This window comes from Haliotis rufescens, unplaced genomic scaffold (assembly GCF_023055435.1).
Source record: "Haliotis rufescens isolate VD_foot unplaced genomic scaffold, xgHalRufe1.0.p SCAF_3, whole genome shotgun sequence".
Lineage (NCBI taxonomy): Eukaryota > Metazoa > Mollusca > Gastropoda > Lepetellida > Haliotidae > Haliotis > Haliotis rufescens.
The window spans coordinates 60,760,964-60,781,710 of NW_025964001.1; the positions used below are offsets into that span (position 1 = coordinate 60,760,964).

Genomic DNA, 20,747 nt, shown 5'->3' on the forward strand with positions numbered 1-20,747 from the left:
GCGTGGTACATGAATTAATTAAATATGATAAAATGGAATGTGTTATCAATCTGTACACTATTTAAAACAATGTGACAATATCATTGTCAATTCAACATCATCATGTTCCTATAAAAGTTGATATGACTATAATATCATTACCAGGTTTCACTGAATCTTAACTAGCTAAAAAAACAGTGGTTACAATCTCTGCATGGTAACTAGCTTAAACTAACTAAGGTAACAAAATAAGCAATAACTTTTAGACTTGAATCGTTATACATAAGGTCTTATGGTAAAGCTTTCAAAGTGAAATACATACAAGTAAACATTTATACTTTGTAGAAAGGTCAATCATGTCCAAAGTTAGCTCATCTAGTAGGAAACAGCCATGTGCCATCATACTGACATCTGAAGGTTTGGGGATAACAACTACCAACATGTTATTGACTCATTTAAAACAAAAGTAAGCTTGATAGCCAAATAGATGAGCAAGAATGTCAAATGATCCTCTGATTGTTACATATGGATGAGTGTTTCATTTTCTCAAATGCCTGAAATTCACGATAAAAATATGAAATGGTTGTCTTGACATTTCATTACTCAGAATTTGAAATATTTCATGTAAAATTTAGGTTGACATTTCTGGCATGTATCTAAACTGTTTTCCTTGTTTCAGCTAATCACTCAAGACAGTCCTCCAGACCTGGCTCCGGCACCAGACGCAGAAGACGCCCCGTGTCAAAGCACAAAGGGAGACACCATAGTTCAGATGAATATCAAAGTTCAGACACTGATGGTGTCTATTCTGATGATTCACTCACTCAATCAGATGGGAAGCAACTCACTCACCCAGAGGAAAATCAAGAGACTTTAGAAGAATTCTCAAACTTTACAAATTCCATGGACCAGTTGACGGCTGGCTTGGGTTCAGTAGACAATGCTGGATCTCATCAGCATGACATGCCTGCATTGGACTTAGGAACTGTCATGCGGAGATTTTCTCAGTCCCCAGCAGATGAAGTTTTGTTTCAAGGACTTGGTGACAACTCAGTATTGGAGAAAGGAAGAAGTGACACAGACAATGCCAGGGGTGTCCCAGGCCAGAGTGATGGCAGCATGTCAAATGATTTCACTCAGACTGAGGGGGCCAGTGTACAGATGAGGAGGTCTCCTGTCAATATGTGGAGCTCAGAGGAAGGAGATTCTCTCTCACCAGTACCCTCTTCTGTACCATCGGAACAGCTATATACTAAAAGTACGAGAGTTGCCACCAAGAGATCTAACTTGACTGTTACACCCACTGTAGTGTGGGCAAATGATGAACAATCCAAGAACACAAAAGATTCATGTGAGGAGCCTTCATTGGAATCTAAAACTGTACAAAATGGTGAAAGTGAAAATCCAGTTACTAGAGTCAGTCGTGATTCTACAACTAAGAGTAGAAATGACAATTCAAGAAGTACAATCAAATATGAAGTCACTATCAATGAAGATAAGACAGACATTAGTTACAATGTTGAAAAAACTGAATACAGAACATATGGATTAAAACCAAAAGCCATTGCTGGTGGGCAGGTAGAAACTGCTGCAACTTTTATCCCAGATAGTATCAATATCAACTTGACAGAGACTAAAACATTCCAAACAGAAGACCGGTTTGAGTCAGTCACCAAAGAAAAAGTGTTGTTGCAAAAGGGAAATGGTAATCGTGACACAGGTGTGATTGTAACAGAGAAAATGTATGAGTCCAATCATTCATTAGAGTGTGAGGATGTTCTACAAGACTCCAGTGTTAGCAGGGAAAGCTCTGTTGAGCGGCAGATTGTGGAAGAGGACTTCAATTCTGCTGCTTATGTCTATGAGGGAGATTCAGTGCTTGGGCAAATAGAGCATGAAGCTGAAGGGACTGTGTGTTCAAAGAATGTTGTAAGCCCTGTGAACATTCCAACTGCTGTCTCCAAAGAAAGTGGGATGACAAACATAGGAGATGGAGTCCCCGAAAGTCACATGATTTCTGGAAGCAATCCCCAAAGCCTAACTGGGTGTGGTGATAATTGTGAACTAGATAGGGACTATTCTGATGAACCCTGTGAGATGAGTGACGATAGTTTAGAAGGAGTATCTGATTCTTCTGGAGAACAGAAAACAACACTTCTGCTTAATCCACAACATTCTGGAAGACCTGTGTCCGAAGTCAGTGGCATCAGTGATGGTTCTCAAAGCAACCCAAGTCAGCGGGGAACATTAAGTACAGACAATCACAGAGAACTTCCTCAGTGGCAGACAGAAACTGTGCAAGTGGGGCAGGTTGAGCCCTTTCACATCAACCAGAATGCTGAGGATGCAGATCTTAACCTGAAAGGTAGATCTAATTCCCCATGGGTTGTTATAGGAAAGGCTACCACAGAATACATTGTTGATGATGTCAATAAGGATGTGGCAACTTACTCAACAGAACCTAGGGCTGATTTGCATCTTGTAGAACAAAATGCTGTCTCCCCAAGTACAGAAAGCACAATCCATGTTCAAGAGAACAAAACATCATTTCCTGAAACCATCAAACAGTCATTTGTCAATTCAGACTTTGGGAATTCAGAAGCTCTGTATTTTGCTGATGGCCAGGGTGTTCTAGCTGGTATGAGTGGCATGACACTGCCCTATGTTAGTGATGACACACTTGGAAGAGATGAACCCATCAAGTCTTCTGATGAGACAAAGGTTACAGATGAAATGGGTTCAGTACAGTCTTTGCCTTGCATAGATAGAGCTTCAACAACATTCCTACATGACATACCAGAAGAAAGGTCAGATGATGAACAAGCTAAGACCAAACATGTACCTGAGAGTGATAGAAAGGACAATACAAAAGCTATAAATAGCTCTGTCATAGTGGAGTTGTCTCAAGAAGATTCTGAAAAAGTACCTGTGACTTCCTCTGATCTGGATTTGGAAGATAATAGTATAGGAGACAGAAGTCACAGTAGAGCTGATGTGCCTTCACAACCTCAGGAAATGTCCCTAAGAGATGGCACCTTACATTCTGAGAGTACTGAACAAAACTTTACTTCTTCTGGTGAACAAAGTCCTAACAGTGTATTATTAAAAATGGAGTTTGAAAAGAGTACCAAGGAAGATCAAAGAGACTTAGAATGGAATGCAGACTTGAATAGGTCCTCTCATGAGTCTGAAAGTGTTCCTGTAGAGCAGCATAGTTTACATCGTGGTGAAATGGCTCAAGGTCCCAAGGCTGATGGTTCTCAGATACCAAGCACAGATGACTTCAAACAATCATCAGCATCTTTTATGCCCCAAACTCCATGTGATATGAATGTTAATCAAGGACAACAGTTAAGAAAAGCAGAAAACCTGGCACCTGAAAGTAATGTTTCCATACAAGTAATTGAAGCATCAGGCAGTGAATGCAGTGTGAATGTGTCTGATGAAACTGTTTCTAATGATGAAAGAGAAGCGAGGAACCAAATAAATAGTGGTGTGCCAACATCAGCACATCAAAACATAACGGAATATGGTCAAGTATCTGGCATCATACTTGAAACAGATCACATCATTGATGATTCTGAAAGTGATAATCCAATTTGTGGACATTATTCAACAGCAACCAAAGAGATAGAAATTGTTGCATCAGACAATCACATTCTACCAGACAGTTCACCTGGCAGTAGTGACATAGATCTTTGTGATGGACATGTACACCATGAAGTGATCAGGGAGAGTCCAACAGAAGACCAAATGGGTAACCAACATCAGCAAGGTCATGTTTTGCCAGACAGAACAACCACCAAAATGTCTGAAGGTCACAGTGAGGACACTCAAACAATGGATTTGTATGTATCTGGTGATCAGAGAAGCAGGCAACTTGGTGTTGAGAAGGAAGCTGGTGCTCTCAGAGAAGACACACAAACAGGTAATGAACTCATACCTGATGATAACAGGAAGGTTCCTGCAGATTTTGACAAGAAGGAATCTGATAACTACAGGAAAGACACACAGATGATTGACGCACAAGCAGATGCTGTACATGTTTCTGATGAAGACAGGAAATCATCAGCAGATGTTGACCAGAAGAAAGCTGATGATTACAGGGAAGACACACAGATGACTGACGCACAAGCAGATGCTGTACATGTTTCTGATGAAGACAGGAAATCAGCAGATGTTGACCAGAAGAAAGCTGGTGATTACAAGGAAGTCACACAGATGATTGATGCACAAGCAGATGCTGTACATGTTTCTGATGAAGACAGGAAATCATCAGCAGATGTTGACCAGAAGAAAGCTGATGATTACAGGGAAGACACACAGATGATTGACGCACAAGCAGATGCTGTACATGTTTCTGATGAAGACAGGAAATCATCAGCAGATGTTGACCAGAAGAAAGCTGATGATTACAGGGAAGACACACAGATGATTGACGCACAAGCAGATGCTGTACATGTTTCTGATGAAGACAGGAAATCAGCAGCTATTGACCAGAAGAAAGCTGATGATTACAAGGAAGTCACACAAATGATTGACACACAAGCAGATGTTGTACATGTTTCTGATGAAGACAGGAAATCATCAGCAGATGTTGACCAGAAGGAAGCTGATGCTCATCAAGGAGCCAAACAAACATCCTCTGTATCTGTAACTGATGATGACAGGAAAGCATCTGCAGATGTTGACCAGAAGGAGGCTGATGATTACAGGGAACACACAGAGACAGTTGACCTGTTCATATCTGATGATCAAAGAATTGGGCAACAGAATGTTGAACAGAAGGAAGCTGATGCTCATCAAGAAGCCAAACAAACATCTTCTGTACACATATCTGATGGTGATGGGAAAGTTCCTGAAGATGTTGGGCAGGAGGTAACTGATAATAGCAGAGAAGACACACAAACAGTTGATCTGTTCATATGTAAGGATCTGAGAAGCAGGCTGCAGGATGTTGAGAAAGAAGCTAATGTTCACAGAGAAGACAGACAAACAGTTCATGTACTCAAACCCCATGACAGGAAAGCATCTCCAGGTGTTGATCAAAAGGAAACTGATGATTACGTGGAACAACAGATGATTGACACACAAACATGTGCTGTGCACGTTTCTGATGAAGACAGGAAATCATCTGCAGATGTTGACCAAAAGGAAGCTGACCCTGAGAGAGAAGACACACAAACAGCTAATGTATATGTACCTGATGAAGACAGGGAAGCCTATCCAGGAAATGATGAGAAAATAACTGCTGGTTACAGGGACGACACACAAACAAGTGATTTCTTCATACCTGATGATCGCAGAAGTAGGCAACAGAATGTTACCAAAAAGGAAGCTGAAACTCGACAGGAAGCCAAACAAACAGCTGATGTACTTGTTGACCAGAAGGTAACTGATGGTTTCAGGGAAGAAACGGAGACAACTGATTTGATCAAATCTGATGTTCACAGAATTAGGCAACTGAATCTTGTGGAGAAGACAGCTGGTGCTTACCAAGAAGACACAGAAACGCCTTATGTACACATACCTGGTGAAAACTGGAATGTATCTGGAGATGTTGACCAGAAGGAAGCTGAAGATTACAGGAAGAACACAGACACTATTGATTTGTTCAAATCTGATGATCAAAGAATTGGGCAACAGGATGTTGAAGAGAAGGACGCTGATACTCAAGAAGCCAAACAAACATCTGAAGATGTTGACCAGATGGAAGCTGATGAATACAGGGAAGTCACAGAGTCACTTGATTTGTTCCTATCTGATTATCGTAGAAGTTGGCAACAGGGTGTTAAGAAGAAACCTGATACTCAGCAAGACACCACACGAGCTGCGAATGTACTTGTATCTGATGATGACAAGAATGCACCTCCAGATGTTGCCCTGAAGGAAGCTGATGATTACAGGGAAGACACAGAGACAGTTGATTTCTTTATATCCGATGATCAAAGAATTAGGCAACAGCATGTCCAAGAGAAGGAAGCTGAATCTCATCAAGGAGGCAAACAAACATCTTCTGTACATATAACTGATGATGACGGGGAAGCATTTGCAGATGTTGACCAGAAGGAGGCTAATAAATACAGGGAAGACACAGAGACAGTTGACCTGTTCATATCTGATGATCAAAGAATTGGGCAACAGCATGTCCAAGAGAAAGAAGCTGAATCTCATCAAGGAGCAAAACAAACATCCTCTGTACCTGTAACTGATGATGACAGGAAAGCATCTGCAGATGTTGATCAGAAGGAAACTGATGATTACAGGGAACACACAGAGACGGTTGACCTGTTCATATCTGATGATCAAAGAATAGGGCAACAAAATGTTGAAGAGAAGGAAGCATCTGCAGATGTTGTCCAGAAGGAACCTGATGAATACAGGGAACACACAGAGACAGTTGACCTGTTCATATCTGATGATCAAAGAATAGGGCAACAAAATGTTGAAGAGAAGGAAGCTGCTTCTCATCATGAAGCCAAACAAACATCTTCTGTACCTGTAACTGATGACAGGAAAGCATCGTCCCTTGTTGAAGAGAAGGAAGCTGATGCTCATCAAGGAGGCAAACAAATATCCTCTGTACCTGTAACTGATGATGGCAGAAAAGCATCGTCCCTTGTTGACCAGAAGGAAGCTGATGATTACAGGGAACACACAGAGACAGTTGACCTGTTCATATCTGATGATCAAAGAATTGGGCAACATAATGTTGAAGAGAAGGACGCTGATTCTCATCAAGGAGGCAAACAAACATCCTCTGTACCTGTAAGTATTGATGACAGGAAACCATCTGCAGATGTTGGCCAGAAGGAGGCTGATGATTACAGGGAACACACAGAGACAGTTGACCTGTTCATATCTGATGATCAAAGAATTGGGCAACAGCATGTCCAAGAGAAGGAAGCTGATTTTCATCAAGGAGGCAAACATACATCTTCTTTACCTGTAACTGATGATGACAGGAGAGCATCTGCAGATGTTGACCAGAAGGAGGCTGATGATTACAGGGAACACACAGAGACAGTTGACCTGATCATATCTGATGATCAAAGAATTGGGCAACAGAATGTTGAAGAGAAGGAAGCTGTTTCTCATCAAGGAGGCAAACAAACATCTTTTGTACCTGTAACTGATGATGACAGGAAAGCATCGTCCCTTGTTGACCAGAAGGAAGCTGATGATTACAGGGAACACACAGAGACAGTTGACCTGTTCATATCTGATGATCAAAGAATTGGGCAACAAAATGTTGAAGAGAAGGAAGCTGATCCTCATCAAGGAGGCAAACAAACATCCTCTGTACCTATAACTGATGATGACAGGAAAGCATCTGCAGATGTTGGCCAGAAGGAGGCTGAAGATTACAGGGAACACACAGAGACGGTTGACTTGTTCATATCTGATGATCAAAGAATTGGGCAACAGCATGTCCAAGAGAAAGAAGCTGAATCTCATCAAGGAGCAAAACAAACATCCTCTGTACCTGTAAGTGATGATGACAGGAAAGCATCTGCAGATGTTGACCAGAAGGAAGCTGATGATTACAGGGAACACACAGAGACGGTTGACCTGTTCATATCCGATGATCAAAGAATTGGGCAACAGCATGTCCAAGAGAAGGAAGCTGATTTTCATCAAGGAGACAAACAAACATCTTCTGTACCTGTACCTGATGATGACAGGAAAGCATCTGCAGATGTTGACCAGAAGGAGGCTGATGATTACAGGGAACACACAGAGACAGTCGACCTGTTCATATCTGATGATCAAAGAATTGGGCAACAGCATGTCCAAGAGAAAGAAGCTGAATCCCATCAAGGAGCAAAACAAACATCCTCTGTACCTGTAACTGATGATGACAGGAAAGCATCTGCAGATGTTGACCAGAAGGAAGCTGATGATTACAGGGAACACACAGAGACAGTTGACCTGTTCATATCTGATGATCAAAGAATTGGGCAACAAAATGTTGAAGAGAAGGAAGCTGATCCTCATCAAGGAGGCAAACAAACATCTTTTGTACCTGTAACTGATGATGACAGGAAAGCATCTGCAGATGTTGGCCAGAAGGAGGCTGAAGATTACAGGGAACACACAGAGACGGTTGACTTGTTCATATCTGATGATCAAAGAATTGGGCAACAGCATGTCCAAGAGAAAGAAGCTGAATCTCATCAAGGAGCAAAACAAACATCCTCTGTACCTGTAAGTGATGATGACAGGAAAGCATCTGCAGATGTTGACCAGAAGGAAGCTGATGATTACAGGGAACACACAGAGACGGTTGACCTGTTCATATCCGATGATCAAAGAATTGGGCAACAGCATGTCCAAGAGAAGGAAGCTGATTTTCATCAAGGAGACAAACAAACATCTTCTGTACCTGTACCTGATGATGACAGGAAAGCATCTGCAGATGTTGACCAGAAGGAGGCTGATGATTACAGGGAACACACAGAGACAGTTGACCTGTTCATATCTGATGATCAAAGAATTGGGCAACAGCATGTCCAAGAGAAAGAAGCTGAATCCCATCAAGGAGCAAAACAAACATCCTCTGTACCTGTAACTGATGATGACAGGAAAGCATCTGCAGATGTTGACCAGAAGGAAGCTGATGATTACAGGGAACACACAGAGACAGTTGACCTGTTCATATCTAATGATCAAAGAATTGGGCTACAGCATGTTGAAGAGAAGGAAGCTGTTGCTCATCAAGGAGCCAAACAAACATCTTTTGTACCTGTAACTGATGATGACAGGAAAGCATCTACCCTTGTTGACCAGAAGGAAGCTGAAGATTACAGGGAACACACAGAGACAGTTGATTTCTTTATATCCGATGATCAAAGAATTAGGCAACAGCATGTCCAAGAGAAGGAAGCTGATTCTCTCCAAGGAGCCAAACAAACATCTTTTGTACCTATAACTGATGACGACAGGAAAGCGGCTGCAGATGGTGACCAGAAGGAAGCTGATGATTACAGGGAACACACAGAGACAGTTGATTTCTTTATATCCGATGATCAAAGAATTTGGCAACAGTATGTCCAAGAGAAAGAAGCTGATTCTCATCAAGGAGGCAAACAAACATCCTCTGTACCTGTAACTGATGATGACAGGAAAGCATCTACCCTTGTTGGCCAGAAGGAAGCTGATGATAACAGGGAACACACAGAGACAGTTGACCTGTTCATATCCGATGATCAAAGAATGGGGCAACAGCATGTCCAAGAGAAAGAAGCTGAATCTCATCAAGGAGCAAAACAAACATCCTCTGTACCTGTAACTGATGATGACAGGAAAGCGTCTGCAGATGTTGACCAGAAGGAAGCTGATGATTACAGGGAACACACAGAGACAGTTGACCTGTTCATATCCGATGATCAAAGAATTGGGCAACAGCATGTCCAAGAGAAGGAAGCTGATTTTCATCAAGGAGTCAAACAAACATCATCTGTACCTGTACCTGATGATGACAGGAAAGCATCTGCAGATGTTGACCAGAAGGAGGCTGATGATTACAGGGAACACATAGAGAGGGTTGACCTGTTCATATCTGATGATCAAAGAATTGGGCAACAAAATGTTGAAGAGAAGGAAGCTGATGCTCATCAAGGAGGCAAACAAACATCCTCTGTACCTATAACTGATGATGACATGAAAGCATCTGCAGATGTTGGCCAGAAGGAGGCTGAAGATTACAGGGAACACACAGAGACAGTTGACTTGTTCATATCTGATGATCAAAGAATTGGGCAACAGCATGTTGAAGAGAAGGAAGCTGATGCTCATCAAGGAGGCAAACAAACATCCTCTGTACCTATAACTGATGATGACATGAAAGCATCTGCAGATGTTGGCCAGAAGGAGGCTGAAGATTACAGGGAACACACAGAGACGGTTGACTTGTTCATATCTGATGATCAAAGAATTGGGCTACAGCATGTCCAAGAGAAAGAAGCTGAATCTCATCAAGGAGTCAAACAAACATCTTCTGTACCTGTACCTGATGATGACAGGAAAGCATCTGCAGATGTTGACCAGAAGGAAGCTGATGATTACAGGGAACACACAGAGACAGTTGACCTGTTCATATCTAATGATCAAAGAATTGGGCTACAGCATGTTGAAGAGAAGGAAGCTGTTGCTCATCAAGGAGGCAAACAAACATCTTTTGTACCTGTAACTGATGATGACAGGAAAGCATCTACCCTTGTTAGCCAGAAGGAGGCTGATGATTACAGGGAACACACAGAGACAGTTGACCTGTTCATATCTGATGATCAAAGAATGGGGCAACAGCATGTCCAAGAGAAAGAAGCTGAATCTCATCAAGGAGCAAAACAAACATCCTCTGTACCTGTACCTGATGATGACAGGAAAGCATCTGCAGATGTTGACCAGAAGGAAGCTGATGATTACAGGGAACACACAGAGACAGTTGACCTGTTCATATCCGATGATCAAAGAATTGGGCAACAGCATGTCCAAGAGAAAGAAGCTGAATCTCATCAAGGAGCAAAACAAACATCCTCTGTACCTGTAAGTATTGATGACAGGAAAGCATCTGCAGATGTTGACCAGAAGGAAGCTGATGATTACAGGGAACACACAGAGACAGTTGACCTGTTCATATCTGATGATCAAAGAATTGGGCTACAGCATGTTGAAGAGAAGGAAGCTGTTGCTCATCAAGGAGGCAAACAAACATATTTTGTACCTGTAACTGATGATGACAGGAAAGCATCTACCCTTGTTGGCCAGAAGGAAGCTGATGATTACAGGGAACACACAGAGACAGTTGATTTCTTTATATCCGATGATCAAAGAATTAGGCAACAGCATGTCCAAGAGAAGGAAGCTGATTCCCTCCAAGGAGCCAAACAAACATCTTTTGTACCTATAACTGATGATGACAGGAAAGCAGCTGCAGATTGTGACCAGAAGGAAGCTGATGATTACAGGGAACACACAGAGACAGTTGATTTCTTTATATCCGATGATCAAAGAATTGGGCAACAGCATGTCCAAGAGAAAGAAGCTGATTCTCATCAAGGAGGCAAACAAACATCTTTTGTACCTGTAACTGATGAAGACAGGAAAGCATCTACCCTTGTTGGCCAGAAGGAAGCTGATGATTACAGGGAACACACAGAGACAGTTGACCTGTTCATATCTGATAATCAAAGAATTGGGCAACAGCATGTTCAAGAGAAAGAAGCTGAATCTCATCAAGGAGCAAAACAAACATCCTCTGTACCTGTACCTGATGATGACAGGAAAGCATCTGCAGATGTTGACCAGAAGGAAGCTGATGATTACAGGGAACACACAGAGACAGTTGACCTGTTCATATCTAATGATCAAAGAATTGGGCTACAGCATGTTGAAGAGAAGGAAGCTGTTGCTCATCAAGGAGGCAAACAAACATCTTTTGTACCTGTAACTGATGATGACAGGAAAGCATCTACCCTTGTTGGCCAGAAGGAAGCTGATGATTACAGGGAACACACAGAGACAGTTGATTTCTTTATATCCGATGATCAAAGAATTAGGCAACAGCATGTCCAAGAGAAGGAAGCTGATTCTCTCCAAGGAGCCAAACAAACATCTTTTTTACCTGTAACTGATGACGACAGGAAAGCAGCTGCAGATTGTGACCAGAAGGAAGCTGATGATTACAGGGAACACACAGAGACAGTTGATTTCTTTATATCCGATGATCAAAGAATTTGGCAACAGTATGTCCAAGAGAAAGAAGCTGATTCTCATCAAGGAGGCAAACAAACATCTTTTGTACCTGTAACTGATGACGACAGGAAAGCATCTACCCTTGTCGGCCAGAAGGAAGCTGATGATTACAGGGAACACACAGAGACAGTTGACCTGATCATATCTGATAATCAAAGAATCGGGCCACAGAATGTTGAAGAGAAGGAAGCTGATTCACATCAAGGAGGCAAACAAACATCCTCTGTACTTGTTACTGATAACAACAGGAAAGCATCTGCAGATGTTGACCAGAAGGAAGCTGATGATTACAGGGAACACACAGAGACAGTTGACCTGATCATATCTGATAATCAAAGAATCGGGCCACAGAATGTTGAAGAGAAGGAAGCTGATTTTCATCAAGGAGGCAAACAAACATCCTCTGTACCTATAACTGATGATGACAGGAAAGCATCTGCAAATGTTGGCCAGAAGGAGGCTGATGATTACAGGGAACACACAGAGACAGTTGACCTGTTCATATCTGATGATCAAAGAATTGGGCAACAGAATGTTGAAGAGAAGGAAGCTGGTTCACATCAAGGAGGCAAACAAACATCTTCTGTACTTGTTACTGATAACAACAGGAAAGCATCTGCAGATGTTGACCAGAAGGAAGCTGATGATTACAGGGAACACACAGAGACGGTTGACCTGTTCATATCCGATGATCAAAGAATTGGGCAACAGCATGTCCAAGAGAAGGAAGCTGATTTTCATCAAGGAGGCAAACAAACATCTTCTGTACCTGTACCTGATGATGACAGGAAAGCATCTGCAGATGTTGACCAGAAGGAAGCTGATGATTACAGGGAACACACAGAGACGGTTGACCTGTTCATATCTGATGATCAAAGAATAGGGCAACAAAATGTTGAAGAGAAGGAAGCATCTGCAGATGTTGTCCAGAAGGAGGCTGATGAATACAGGGAACACACAGAGACAGTTGACCTGTTCATATCTGATGATCAAAGAATAGGGCAACAAAATGTTGAAGAGAAGGAAGCTGCTTCTCATCATGAAGCCAAACAAACATCTTCTGTACCTGTAACTGATGACAGGAAAGCATCGTCCCTTGTTGACCAGGAGGAGGCTGATGATTACAGGGAACACACAGAGACAGTTGACCTGTTCATATCTGATGATCAAAGAATTGGGCAACAGCATGTCCAAGAGAAAGAAGCTGAATCTCATCAAGGAGCAAAACAAACATCCTCTGTACCTGTAACTGATGATGACAGGAAAGCATCTGCAGATGTTGATCAGAAGGAAACTGATGATTACAGGGAACACACAGAGACGGTTGACCTGTTCATATCTGATGATCAAAGAATAGGGCAACAAAATGTTGAAGAGAAGGAAGCATCTGCAGATGTTGTCCAGAAGGAACCTGATGAATACAGGGAACACACAGAGACAGTTGACCTGTTCATATCTGATGATCAAAGAATAGGGCAACAAAATGTTGAAGAGAAGGAAGCTGCTTCTCATCATGAAGCCAAACAAACATCTTCTGTACCTGTAACTGATGACAGGAAAGCATCGTCCCTTGTTGACCAGGAGGAGGCTGATGATTACAGGGAACACACAGAGACAGTTGACCTGTTCATATCTGATGATAAGAGAAATTGGCAACAGCATGTCAAAGAGAAAGAAGCTGCTTCTCATCAAGGAGCAAAACAAACATCCTCTGTACCTGTAACTGATGATGACAGGAAAGCATCGTCCCTTGTTGACCAGAAGGAAGCTGATGATTACAGGGAACATACAGAGACAGTTGACCTGTTCATATCTGATGATCAAAGAATTGGGCAACATAATTTTGAGAAGATAGCTAATTGTCATCAAGAATCCAAACAAACATCTTCTGTACCTGTAACTGATGATGACCATTCTAAAGATGACGATTACAAGGAAGTCACAGATTCAATTGATTTGTTCCTATCTGATTATCGTAGAAGTTGGCAACAGAGTGTTAAGAAGAAACCTGATACTCAGCAAGACACCACACGACCTGCAAATGTACTTGTATCTGATGATGACAAGAATGCACCTCCAGGTGTTGACCAGAAGGAAGCTGATGATTACAGGGAAGACACAGAGACAGTTGATTTCTTTATATCCGATGATCAAAGAATTTGGCAACAGCATGTTGGCCAGAAGGAAGCTGATGCTCATCAAGAAGCCAAACAAACGCCCTATGTACACATTACTGGAGAAGACAGGAAAGCATTACTTGATGTGTTTGATTCTTATAATCACAGAGAGGAACCACATAACACTGACTATAAGGGTTTAAATGTGAAGCGTGAAAACTCAGGCAGTCTATTCCCCGAAAGAAGTTCTCAAGAAAACTCACAATCACTCATGAAAAGCAAAGCTGTGTTAGGAAAAATCACTGAAAATCCTTTGGCAAGAGCTGATTTGAAGCAAGGAGCTAAATCTATTGAACCTGCCAATATTACAACCACTTGGGTTCATGGCCGAAATGCTGGATATAGCACGAGTTTACAGTTGGCATTAGAGCTGAATACAAATGATCCTGGTCAGAGGAAAGGTGATACTGATTCTACTTATCAGATGGACTCCAGTGACAGTCTTGTGCGTGAAAGAGCATCAGTTGAAAATGTGAAAACCAGCGATAACATTTCTCACCACGATGCCCCTTATTCTCAGCATCATATTCTTTGTGAAACAAATGGCACCAAAGGTGTGAATGTAAATCCCTATAATGCCACAAGTAACACTCAGTCCTTGCAACCAGAAGCATCAGTTGTACGACTTGAGAAGACCAGAGAAGAACATGTTTCAGAATCAAACAATGAAATGACAAGTCCACAGATGTCAGACAGACATTTCTCTCAAATGCCATCCACTGATTTTCTGAAGCCTGTAATATCTGGATCAGAACCAAGTTTGTCAGTACATAACACAAAAACAAAAGAGAACAGGTACCTTTTGGAACTAGTTTCGAACATTGACAATATTGAAACTGAAACTGAAAGGAAAGCTTTACGTAAGGAAGTTAAAGAAGAAATTAAGAAGCTGAAATACAGGGATCAGAGTGACTCTGCCATAAGTTCTGACTACACTGACCTTGAGTCTTCATCCCCACGAAGTAGCCAAAGTAAAGAACAAGACACACCAAAACATATCTACCAACAAGAACGTCAAGTTGGACAGACATCACATGAAACATTGTCACCTGAAGACTACCTTACATTAGTTTCCAAGGATGAAGTACGGGAAAGGGCCTCACTGAAAGATTCAGGGAATGTGTATGATGCTGATGAAGTAGAGTTGGGGCAAGGAGAAGGTAACTCATGTGAGACTAGACACACAACAAGTAACAGCCCTGAGGTTCTAGTGCTGCAGTCAGTGGAAACAGGTACAACCAGTACCACCACCAGGGTTCACACTCATAATGGCCGACAAGGAGACATGGAGGATAAGCCACATCCACTTTTGAACACAGGCTGTACAGAAAGAGAAAGCTCTAGCATCACAACTGTTCATGATGGTGAGAGTGTTGAGATAAATCAAGGGGGATATGCAATGTCCAAAGAAAAGTCTCTGTCAATGTCAAATATCCCCAGTGAAAGCCCTGAGCCAGAACTTCCAGAACAGTCCTTATCATATGAATCTCTTTCTGCCGCGAAAGCAATTGGAGACAGTGCACATTCTTCTAGTGAGAGTTTAATATATGTGTTTGTGCCAGGTAAGGAAACAGCTACTCCACAAGTAGATGTACCAAGATCAGCTACTGAAGTCAAAGAAACAACGAACAACTCCTACTTGCATGAAACAGATGCTGCAATCCAAGTTCCAGTGGAAAGATCAGCGCCATCAGAGACATTGCCTAAATATGAAGTATCAGAAACTGTGCACAGATCTCTCCCAGGAATTATAGAAGCAGTTGATAACTACAAGCAGCCTCAAGAGGAGAATAAGGATGCTGTTCTTCCAACTGTTATCCCTGTTGGTAGAGATGAAAGTTACCACACAAATAGTGTGAGAGATCAGGAAAGAGAAATTAGTTCTCATGGACTTTCTGGATTACAGCCAAGGCTGATGCTGGGGCAGGCAGAAAGCATGGAAACTAATCCTTCCATTGATACCCAACATGAAGAACTTGTTGATCGGACAATGCCGTCATGTGAAAGTGTTGTATGGCAACTAAAGACTCAATCAATGGCTGAAAATTCATCAAGACATGCAACACATATCTCTGAGATGAATCCGCAAAGTGAATGCATTACAGACTTACAGAGACATGCAAAATTGATAACAGAACATAATCATTCTAACAGTTCTACACAATCTCAACCTTTTCAAGATATTGGTGAACCTCCAAATAATTGGCAGCCAGTCTCATCTCAGAAATATTCATCTCAACAGATATCACAGTGTTCACAAAGAGATCAATCATCTCTTACTGCCATCCATCATGTATCTCAGTGGAGTCAGACATGCGTTTTGAATGAGTGTAGTACTCAGACAGATAACGTGGGAAGTAATGTAAGTACTGCCGGAATTCAAACCGATGAAGAGAACATTACCCCAGATGTCTGCATGAAGTCACAAACATCACAAACAAATGAGACAGTGAAAGGATATCAGCCACCTCCTACATCTAAATATATGGCAAGCAGAACAATGAGACGTCAACCACCTCACCCACTGCCTCCTGATGTAGGCTACCAGTATCGAGACTTTTCGTCAGATGAAGAATACTATGCCTTGACCAGGAGGGACTCAGGATTTAGCTCCTTGGCCAACTCCCCATCTGTTACCTCATTTGCTTCCAGCAGAAGCTATCTTTCCAGTGTATCAACTCAAACAGATAGCCTTGCTATCCATAGGACTAGCTCAGAAAATCAAACACCCATCAGAAATCAGCTACATTTTGATAATGAGAGTTCTGTGAGACAAGGACAGTTTTCCAGAATACTTAATACAAGCAATGAAGAACACAGACTGGCAGTGTTTCATGGACAGAGTCAGAATACAGATTCCTCTCCACATGGTCATATTCAAAGACAATATCAGAATGTGAGATTGTGCGATGCATCTGCACAAACTGATTCTTCTACTGGAGGTAAGATGACTGACTCTGAAACCCAGACGTTAAGTGTATCAGTTGATCCTTTGATGCAGAGAGGTACAGAAAGGGTTCATCAGTACCATGCAAGGCCACAGCATATGAACTATCAACAACAGCATTCAGGAGAAGCAAGACTAGATCTAATTAACTACAGAACGGTCGAAGGTGTATCACTGAGAAGACCATCACAACAATATGACATGACAGAAACATACAGCCAAACTGGCACTAGATCACATTCAATCATTACACAAACTGATAGCACATCACTAAGCCAGCATGGTCAAAATATGTCTACCAATAGGACATACAGTTTAGCAAGAGGTTTGCCAATGTTCTCCGATGTTCATTCCCCGTTGACAAGCAGTGCTCAAACAGATTCAGAACTCTTCCACCCCAGTGATGAGGAGGAGGATGGAAAAGTCCAACGATCTGCCATGAAGGATGCCTCTGTGTCTGCAGACTTTACACATCATGACAGTTTGACAAGAGGTTCAAGTATGTTCTCTGATGTTCATGCCCAGTTGACAAGCAGTGCTCAAACAGATTCAGAACTCTACCACCCCAGTGATGAGGAGGGGGATGGGAAAGTCCAACGATCTGCCATGAAGGATGCCTCTGTGTCTGCAGACTTTACACATCATGACAGTTTGACAAGAGGTTCAAGTATGTTCTCCGATGTTCATGCCCAGTTGACAAGCAGTGCTCAAACAGATTCAGAACTCTTCCACCCCAGTGATGAGGAGGAGGATGGGAAAGTCCAACGATCTGCCATGAAGGATGCCTCTGTGTCTGCAGACTTTACACATCCTGACAGTTTGACAAGAGGTTCAAGTATGTTCTCCGATGTTCATGCCCCGTTGACAAGCAGTGCTCAAACAGATTCAGAACTCTTCCACCCCAGTGATGAGGAGGAGGATGGGAAAGTCCAACGATCTGCCATGAAGGATGCCTCTGTGTCTGCATACTTTACACATCATGACAGTTTGACAAGAGGTTCAAGTATGTTCTCTGATGTTCATGCCCAGTTGACAAGCAGTGCTCAAACAGATTTAGAACTCTTCCACCCCAGTGATGAGGAGGATGGGAAAGTCCAACGATCTGCCATGAAGGATGCCTCTGTGTCTGCAGACTTTACAGATTATGTTTGTGTTGGTGTACAAACTGATGAGGAACAGGAGTCATCATCCACAGAGATGTTACCGCACTTGCTACAGACAGATGAAGATATCAAAACTCAACATTATGAAAATCATTCAGTGGAGAGTCAACAAAATTTGGAACATGCTAAAAATCATGTAACTACAACCGGTGTTTGTGTCCGGACAGAAGAGGAGGATGCACGTATGGAGAAATTATATGACACAAGAACCAGTGTTCAAACAGAAAGTGATATATGTGATACTGAAACGCTTGTATATTCTGAAAATAGGATTTCTCTTGTGAACGGGAACAGTGAAACAGATTTGCCAGAAGTCGTGGCCAATGTTTCCGGTTCAGGACCTAGTTTTCAACGTGAGGTTAAATCACCTGAAACCAGGAAGCTGAATCTAATAGAAGGAAGAAATTCAGAACCTGCACTTCAAACAAATCCTGGTTCATTTACAGATGAGGAATCTCCACAAGATACTTTTACTGAAAGGGGTTGCATAACAAATGTACAGAGTGATGAATTATCACTTCCATCAGTGCTAACAACTGTAGGAAAAGACATTGATGGGCTTAGAAGAGAACATTCGCGGATGATGGATCTTCTGGAACGTTCACGGGAAAAATCCACAACACTATCTCCCAAATCAAGAGGGTCTCCACCATCCTCCTCTTCAAGCAGCATGTCTCCAGTTACTGTCATTGAACAAGGTGGTTCCAACAATGGCAGCATGGAAGGCAGTCCACCAGACACTCAGAGAGATAGGCCGGCACACACTGATGAGCGAGAACCACAACTAAACCGGGAAGAAATACTGAAGGCATTAGAAGTTGAGGACCTTACTCTAAGAATAGGCACTGCAACAGAACAAGCCTATAACAGTCAGAGGACCAGCTTTGAACAGGAAAATATGGAGAGAAAAAGTGTTTTGCCATCATCAGATTCTTCAGATAACTATTTTGGTACAGAAACACACATGAACAAGAATAACAGCAGTGAAAATGGCAGTGAAAACAGACAATTGTGTGTACTACCATCAGATACGACTGAATCACAAATCTTGAATGCTAACATCAGTGAAACCACACAGACTCCTGAACCTGTGACAGTAAGTGACTGCTCACAAACTCCACATCCACGTGCAAGTGCAACACAGACAACCCATAGCTTTAATTATTTGAACCACCATAGCCATCCTCAGATTCATATTAATGTAAGCGATGATGTTGTGGAGGACATTCTCAGTGACAACTCGACCACGCCCTGTATGTCACCGTCAACCATGCCGGAGATAATTGATGATGATAGCTATCTGTCAGCCAGTGATAGTCCATCACACACCACTAGCAGACCAAGCAGGAGTTATGTGAGCACCGGAGTGGAGGCATGTGTGGATAGTTCTGATGAGTTCACACAGACAGATTGTGAAGATTCCACCTTTGACTCCAGCTTCAGCAGTGACAGATGTCGTCAGGTGTCTGTGAAGTCAACATCAACAGACTCCGTTAGAATTCAGTCGGAACTAGAGAGACTTGAAAGGGAAAGAATAGAAATCATTGAACTGCTCTCACTGAATTACTTGCCCTCGAGCCTCACTGTGGAGCTACTGGAAGCTAAGATGAACTATTGCATTGGACAGACCGATATGTTGCTTGCCTCCCTGGAAGATTCGTGGGAGAAAGAGTATGTTGAACTTACAGCAAGTAATGCTGGTCTGAGCAGAGTCACCAAAGAATATGTCTCCAACTACAGGCAGCAATTCAAAGAGTCAAGACGGGAAATGGAAGCTGCTATAGAAACAAAGCAGCGTCTGAAGTCTCGAGGCCGGGGGAGGAGGAAGGCTCGAAACAGTGACATTGTAAAGATGAAAAGGAGAGCTGAGATTGAATCATTCAAACTGGAGAGATTACGGGAACAGGAAATGTATCAGAGAACTCGCAGCTACAGTCCTCTAAAGCCACACACATCTGGGGCAACAGAGAGAGGACGGAGTTCTCCGAGCTTTGAGCAGTCAGCGCCAGAATTTACCCCCAATTATATGACACCAAAACAGCGCAAGAGGCACCTTGTTGGCCTCAGGAAGAAAATTGTAGCAGAATCAGAGGATGAGCTTCAGCAAATCAAATCAAGATCAGTATCCCCAATATCAGATTACTACTTAACTGAATCCCGGTACTCTCTGAATTCATCTCGAGAATCCAGCTTCTCTCCCGATAGAACCCTGTGCCCTTCAATGTACAATCATCATGGCTACAGTGTGCCTAGAACAAACGACACAAGGGACATTTATTTGGAATCAATGTCCAGACACCACAGTACTGGTTCCCTCTACAGTCACAACAGTTACCGCGATACCAGTGTTTACTGTCCCCCCTCCCGGAGTGTGTCAGCCGCCCAGATCATGTCAAATGGTGTTGACCCAGATCAACTGATAGAGGAAACTGCCATCATCAGACAGCTGAACCAGAGGCAGATTCTGGAGGCGCAGTCTTCACTGAGGCAGCTGGAAGCCAGGCAGAGGCTCATGTCAGTGCCAATGACCAGGTGTGTTCAGGGGAAATGTAGCATGTTATAAGTTTCATTTACTTCAAGGGAATACTAAGGCCTCTCTTTTATTTAAAAAACATTCTCAATGATCTGGTGCACATTATGTTGCAAATAGTTTTGTTTGTTTGTTGCTTAATGCCGCACTCAGCAATATTCCAGTTCTAATTAATTGTGTCTGGACCAGACAAT

At 42.3% G+C, this 20,747-nt stretch overlaps 1 protein-coding gene across 1 annotated transcript in view; it reads left to right on the top strand.

Annotated features, from left to right (window-relative positions):
* The window catches only part of LOC124132417, an 84,167-nt gene that overhangs the window by 59,965 nt on the left and 3,455 nt on the right, over positions 1 to 20,747 (top strand). The window contains exon 26 of the mRNA XM_048403471.1: positions 659 to 20,555. Within this exon, the coding sequence (XP_048259428.1) occupies positions 659 to 20,555 (19,897 nt within the window). The remainder of the gene's footprint in view (positions 1 to 658; positions 20,556 to 20,747) is intronic.